Source organism: Pteropus vampyrus, unplaced genomic scaffold (genome assembly GCF_000151845.1).
Source record: "Pteropus vampyrus isolate Shadow unplaced genomic scaffold, Pvam_2.0 Scaffold434, whole genome shotgun sequence".
In the NCBI taxonomy this organism is placed as follows: Eukaryota; Metazoa; Chordata; class Mammalia; order Chiroptera; family Pteropodidae; genus Pteropus; species Pteropus vampyrus.
In genome coordinates, this window is record NW_011889215.1 from 371229 (window position 1) to 378291 (window position 7063).

General features: G+C 35.0%; 1 protein-coding gene across 3 annotated transcripts in view; it reads left to right on the plus strand.

Moving 5' to 3' along the window:
- The window catches only part of GNAL (G protein subunit alpha L), a 158556-nt gene that overhangs the window by 48839 nt on the left and 102654 nt on the right, over nucleotides 1-7063 (plus strand). For all 3 annotated transcript variants that reach the window (XM_011381291.2, XM_011381292.2, XM_023523956.1), the window contains 2 exons: nucleotides 179-233; nucleotides 376-495. In XM_011381291.2, coding sequence (XP_011379593.1) covers nucleotides 179-233; nucleotides 376-495 — 175 coding nt within the window. The remainder of the gene's footprint in view (nucleotides 1-178; nucleotides 234-375; nucleotides 496-7063) is intronic.

A 7063-nucleotide genomic window follows, 5' to 3' on the forward strand; every position in this document is an offset into this window, starting at 1 on the left:
AGAGGGATGTTTTCCTTTCCCAGATAAAAACTTTGCAACTGTTGATCTGGGAGTTGAGCTGACCTCTAGGAAAACCAGTCTATCCCTGTGCTGCAGCTGGAAATTTAAAATCCTACCCAATTGATTCAAATCAATGCCAACGATAAATCGAATTAAGAACAATTCTCTTTTAATACAGGGAGAAGAAACAGAAAATTCTGGACATTCGGAAAAATGTTAAAGATGCTATTGTGGTAAGAACTTTTGTTTACTAGAAAAGTTAAGTACTTTGCTCTCTAAAATTGTGTAGACAGAAATTATATATTAAATTATCATATATATGGAGCTTAAGCGTTATATTTATCCATGCATACATATGTTTTTATTCCATTTTAGACGATTGTTTCAGCGATGAGTACTATAATACCTCCAGTTCCACTGGCCAACCCAGAAAACCAATTTCGATCAGACTATATCAAGAGTATAGCCCCTATCACTGACTTTGACTATTCCGAGGTATGTAAATTTTTATTGAAATATTTTAAGTGATGCAAGATGGAAACATTTTTAATGAAGTGGCTTACTGAATTTGAATCAATGTCAATATTATTAACTTTCTTCAAAATCTAACTCTGCTTAAGAGAAATGCTTTCTGCCATACCAAAATATTAACATTGGTTAAAAACATTAAAGACAATATGATTGTAAAAACCACTTTTATGAATGTATTGATGAGGCTGATAATCAGGATGACAGCATACCTTTAAGAAATATTGATGGTACTTTTTCCCTATATATATTTCTAAATGAACAATTAAGCAGTTTACCAGATAACAAACGAGCAGAAATTCTATGAGTAGAATGCTATACTTTGTGATCTGTGATTGCCTCCATGGGAAGAATAGAAAGAAAAGAATTCAGTTTACTTTTAAGGTATGTGTCCTTCAGATCAAATGAGAAGAGACTGCATTCTGTAATTAATAAGGTGGATCTCTTCTGAACATTTACGATATAATAGGAAAATATAGTTTGCTTCGTATCTGCAGGATTTAGGGCTGCTTTCCTAATCGTTTGGATGGCAGTAATGCTTATACGAAAGAATGATATGAATATTAGTTTTCTCTTGTTTGGGGGATAAACATTTCAATATTATTATTTGGAGATTTGATTAAGCACGTTCCAAAGAAAAATACGTTTGCTAAATTTCTCAGAAAATCATTTTTTTTATAGTTGTGCCAAAAGAGCGTATATTTTGTCTGTGTGTGTACCCATCAATTACAGCATTTCAAAGTTTTCACTGCCTGGCATGGTGATCTTCAGACATTTATCATTCTCAGAATCCTCTCTTCCAATCGAAGCTGATACAGAAACCAGTGTATACAATAGAAAATCCCTGCCCTGCTCTGACTGAAGTTCTGGCTGGCCTGCTCAGCCCTACTCCCTCTCTTCAGCACAGCACTGTTGTCCAGTAGGCTCTGTATTGGGATGGCCAAAATTACTTTCTTTAAAGCTTTTATTTCCATCCTCTCAGGGGATTATTGCTTCTGATAAGCATTCAATGTAGCCAGTGAGATCTCTAGAATATCTAAAAAGGAGATAGGGCTGGAAAAATGGCTAGAAAAAGAGGCCAGGGCATCTGGCACAGCAGCGCCCACTGTTTTTCACTAAACTATGTCTTTAACTGGATGGCTTGAAGAGGGATCAAGGAGATGATGTGGAGGATAGGGCCAAAGCAGTGATTCAGCTACCCAGAGTTGTAGGATGTCCTCCCAGCACTCTATGATATTTTATGTATTAAAGGAGTCACTCAAAACGACAAGGTCCTAGCTGAAATGAGGAGTGACATTCCCATTTGACTTCAGATTTACACATTCATAGACATATATTTGAATTCTCAATTTTGTCCTGTCATGTTTGCCTAAACATAATCATAAAGCATATTATATATGGTTCAGATATAGGAAAAAATTATTCTTAGCATATAATGAGAAATTAGAATTAAGATGTATTACTCATTCACACATCTTCTTTCTTCTGTTCATGACAAACTCACACATGATAAAGGGATCTCATATTTAATCCAAAATTCAGAAGCAGTCTGTAGCTCCCTTGTGGATTACTAAGGAATCCAAAGTGTATTTTGAGCTAAATCACGAATATTTTTAATAAAAAATTGAAACTCGACAAACCATTTCCTTTGAACACATGTATTTTCATACAGATATGTTAAGGCTACTTAAAAATAATTATCAGAACCATAATTAATTATCAATAAAAGAGAATTGGGAACCAGAAAATTAAAATGCAATTAGAATGCTCTTTCAGAGCTAATACTTTTTTGGTTAGTGTTTAAGCCTCATGTTCTGTTGTCATCTGTGTCTCTGTCCATGTCAATAAGATTATGTTTATAAAAGAGCCAGCACTTATATAAATGAAGAAATAAATATCAAAATATATAACTATCCTTCTGAAAATGCTATTTCTATTTTAATAACATTCCAGTAACATTCCATAATGTTCTGAAATAGTCACATCACTTATATAATTACATTAAATGGTTCTTAAATTTACTTTTTGATGATCCAAGACAAATCCCTGACATATATTAATATTACTCGGTACATTGGAGAAAATTAACTTTTATTTAAAGAAAATGTATATTGTTGTAAAAAAAAAAGTAGAACTACATGAAGTATTTTTATAGTAAACATAACACTAATTTACTAAATTTAGTACTTTTTTGAAATTAAATCCTTGAGAAAGTCACAATCAGTTCCTTAAGGGTCTTAAGTTTTTCCTGTAGGTATAAAATAATTTTGAACCAAATATACCCTATCATTAAAAATAATTTGGAGTGCTTTAAGAAAAATTAGAAGAATATGAATTTAAAATTCTCCATAAGCTTGCTCATTATAATGGAAAATCTAAACTTATTTTAAGTTGTCTCAAGAATCTCCTCTGATAATATCACACTTGGTTTCCCTTTTCTTCTCTTGCGCTTCATGTTGCTTTCCATTTGAATTTTGATTGGATTATACGAAAACTTAAGTTGTGACAGAAAGAAGGCCAATGTAGATAGCACCCATCCAGCTAAGGATTGCTGTGTGGGGTTAGAGAGAGCGTGTCAGGGGGCAGATCTCGCGGGCCTCAGAGGCCAGGTCTGCTGATCTGGGAAGTCTTTGGAGAGTTCTGAGCAGTGGAGTTACATGATCTGGTTGTGTTTTATCAAGATCACTCTGGCTATGAGGGGAAAATGGATTGTAGGAAGGCAAGAGATGAAGTGGAGTAACCATTTTGGAGGCTATTATAGCAATCCAGATGAAATAGTGGGGCAGCTTAGTATGGGGTGGTATCATGAATTAATTAATTGCTTCTTTATCATTTTTTCTCATGCATACATCCAGACCGTCTTGGCTCTGGACTAGACTCTGCCCAGGACCCATCACTAGTTGACATCATGTCTCTGCATCCAGCTCATCTACACACGAAGTGACAGAAAATAAATTGTCTTAGGTGATGATCATGACAGAATGTAGATCACGGGATCATTTATAAAATAGGAAAATTATTGCAGTTGCGCCCCCCCACCCCACCACTTTCCAAAAAACTCTTAGCACAATAGCAAACAAAATCACTGATGAATTAAATTGAATTTGTTTGGCTTTTTTTCTTATTAAAATGTGGGTATTTTGTTAGCTCTTTTAAAATTTAAAATTATTTCATTAGATTTTTTTAAGGGAAGGAGGATAAATAAGGCTTAACGAGAAATGTGAAAGCAGTCTGATCTGTTGGTCAATACTCTTTCATTACCATCTAATATTTCCTAAAGTGACATTTATCATAATTGCATGTCAACATAAACCCAAAGAGTAGGAATAGTCTTTCCTCTCCTCCCAGGTGAGAGGAGACCAAGCATTTGGTGAGGGTGCACACTGGCTTATGCAGTAGACTGGGGACAAAGTCCTGTGAGCCCACTGTGAGTCTTGGCTCCACCAGTCTCTAAAGATTTGACCTAGAGCACTCAGTGAACAATAGGGTGGGAGCAAGGCTTCCTGAATGGTAAGGATGAGAGCAAAAGTGGGCACAGAGAAGTGCTTAAGGGCACCTTCCAGGACATAGAAGGCTCTGCTGGGCTAACAGCAGATCGGGAACCAACCATTGACACGCCAAAGGGTTTGGGCTCCTCCTCAAGGCTGTGGAGAAACATTTAGTGATTCTAGTCAGGGAGTGACAAAATGCAAGATGACTTTGGAAAGACTACTCTTGAATTCATAAAAAGGCCACTCTTGCGTATCTGCCCTTGGAATGGTTCTCTGGGGGTTTGTTGTTGGACAGAGGACATTTTCTCCATCAGAAACTTGTTTCCAGGCTTCACAATGCTTGTGTCAAAATGCTAAGGAGGAATGGAACTCCCTGCACATCTGGTAGAATGATAAAAGGAATTGCTATCATTTGAGTAAATTATTTCAGTTAGATCTAGAGCTTTGATGAAGATACTTTTTTATTTTTTTTGTTTTTGTTTAGTGTGTGTCACTTTTATTTTCTATTTATTTATTTAAATATTTTATTTATTTTCCCCCTCCCCGCTGAAGATACTTTTTTAAACTCCATTTTTTATTTGGAATATTACCATAAGGCATATTCCTAAAAAATATTTTTTTATTTTAAAACAATTTTAAACTCACCCCAAAATTGCAAAGAACTCTCATATGCCCTTCACCTAGATTTATCAATTGCTAATGTTTGGCCACACTTGCTTACTCATTCTCGCTACACTAACACACATTTTTTTAATGAAACATTTGAAAGCTGGTCATAAAAATCATGCTCTTTTACCTCTAAATACTTCAACATGTATTTCCTGTGAACAAGGACATCCACTTATATAACCACAACACAGTTACTGAAATCAGGAGATTTAGCATTAATACAGTGTTGTTTTGTAACCTACAAATGTTATTTAAATTTCACCAATAATAGATAATATAGTGAAATAATAATAATAATCTCTGGTCAATAATCCAATTCAAGATCAAGTACTACATTTAATTTTTATTTCTCCTTTACTCTAGAAGTTCTTCAGCCTTCTTTTTCTTTTGTGATATTGACCAGACATTTATTTTGTGGCATGCCCTCACTATGGTTCATCTGATGTGTTGTGACTAGATTAGGTTAATGCTTTGGCATCAATAACACATAAGTGATCTTGTATTCTTCCTAGTGTATCAGGGACCAGACGTGATACTAAGGCGTGGTCTACATGTTTCTCCTCTGTCCCCTTTATAATTCATAAGTACATTTTAGAAATGACCTTTAAGACTGTATAAATATCCTGTTTTTATAGGAATGTTTACACTCTAGTTTTAGCACACTAATAAATTTTATCCATAATAAATATTTAAGTGGGAAAGCTGTTGGCAATTCTTACTGCTTCTGAATACTATAATAAAAACTAAGTAGAATGTGGATCATGATGCAGCTTTCACTTAATAAAAAGCATATCATTAGAGGATCAACAAGAGCAGTGGCCTCTCCCATCTACACAGACACGCCAAGAAACCTGGGCGTCAGCCACAAGACTTTTCCCTAAAGTGTTTTTCCAGATAGAAAATGCATTTGAAGGGTCACAAAGTAAGGCAACATATATTTTTTAATTTCTTTGATAAGATGTCACTGAAACTTCAAATCCTTTGAAAGTATGTTGTCAAGGTTTTTGTTGTCAAGATTCACCTCAAATTTGCATGTATTGGAAGTTTGTTGCTTGGTTTACCAGTGCAGTTCACTTCCAAGGACACTTGCTCTTTCAGAAGAATGTGACATTAAAAACACCTTAGTACTAGAGCCTGTCGTCTTTATCAGTACAGCTTCTATGTAACTCTGAGAGGAAATGTTTTGAACTTCCCAGCACTCTCTTGGGAAACAGTGGAAGGAGAAGTAGGCTACTCCATGTCAAATCATGCTGTGGTTGAGTTGGCATGTGGTTCGTGAGAAAGGTACACTGAGGTTTTAAGAGACAGAATAATGAAGTTGCTCCTGAAAAGATTCCTTTAATATATTGGCTTTTTAAGTTTTTCAGTTTTGCATGAGAATGTCATCCATGAATGTGTGGGGTTTTATCTTCACCTCTTAAAATAATCCCATACATCTTTTATTCTGTCCTTTACTGTGACATATAGATTGAATTAAGTCAACTTGATGCATAACATTCTCACTATACAAAGCAATTTTATTTTTTAAGTTGTATTTGTATTTGTCTGAATAAGAAATATTTGTATATGGCTCAAAATTCAAAAGCTATAAAAGAGTGAAACCTCTCTCTCTTACTCCTGTCCCCAGGCACCCAGGGCTTGTCCTGCCAGGAGACAGCCAGTGTGGTTTGAAATTGACTTAGGGTCCTTAAAGAGCAATCTTTTTAACGTATTTTTGTCTCATAGTGAATAATTAGTTATAAAAGGTAATTGCAGTCAATCTTATTAATATTGAGAAAATATGTAGTCTGAATTGCCAGGTAAACATTTTTCAAATAAAATTTAAAATAAATAAAATTCAAATAAAATTTATTTCAAATAAAATTGAAATAAATTGTATGGAACCTGTTTTGGTGCTTAGACAAAATGCCAGAGTACTTGATAATAAAAATATAGAAAGATTTTATTAGGCATCTACTAAATATTATTATGTTAAAGTATAGAAATTATAGAATTTATCACTTTGAGAGAAATCACAAATTATACAAATAACCCAAGCAGGACCCTTGGAAGGCTTTTGACCTTTGTTCTGCCTGGCTAATAACCTGTTGGAGCATTTGGTTGCTTTTTGGGACTATTTCTCTAACCACTTAGGTCCAAGCCTCATGGCATCTTTCTCACATGAATTTCCTGTTCATTCTGTACCCATCCTGCATTCTTCCATCTTGGCTTTAGGACATTCTGCCCCTCCCACATCTATTTTTCTTTCTTAGACCTAGTCTGAAATTTCTGCCCAATAAAAAATCCCTGGCTTTCCTCCCATGTGACATGCTTACCTGTGTCTGCACATGGTATGCTGTCTTTGCTTCCCACCAGTTCTTGCTCTTCCCACCTTC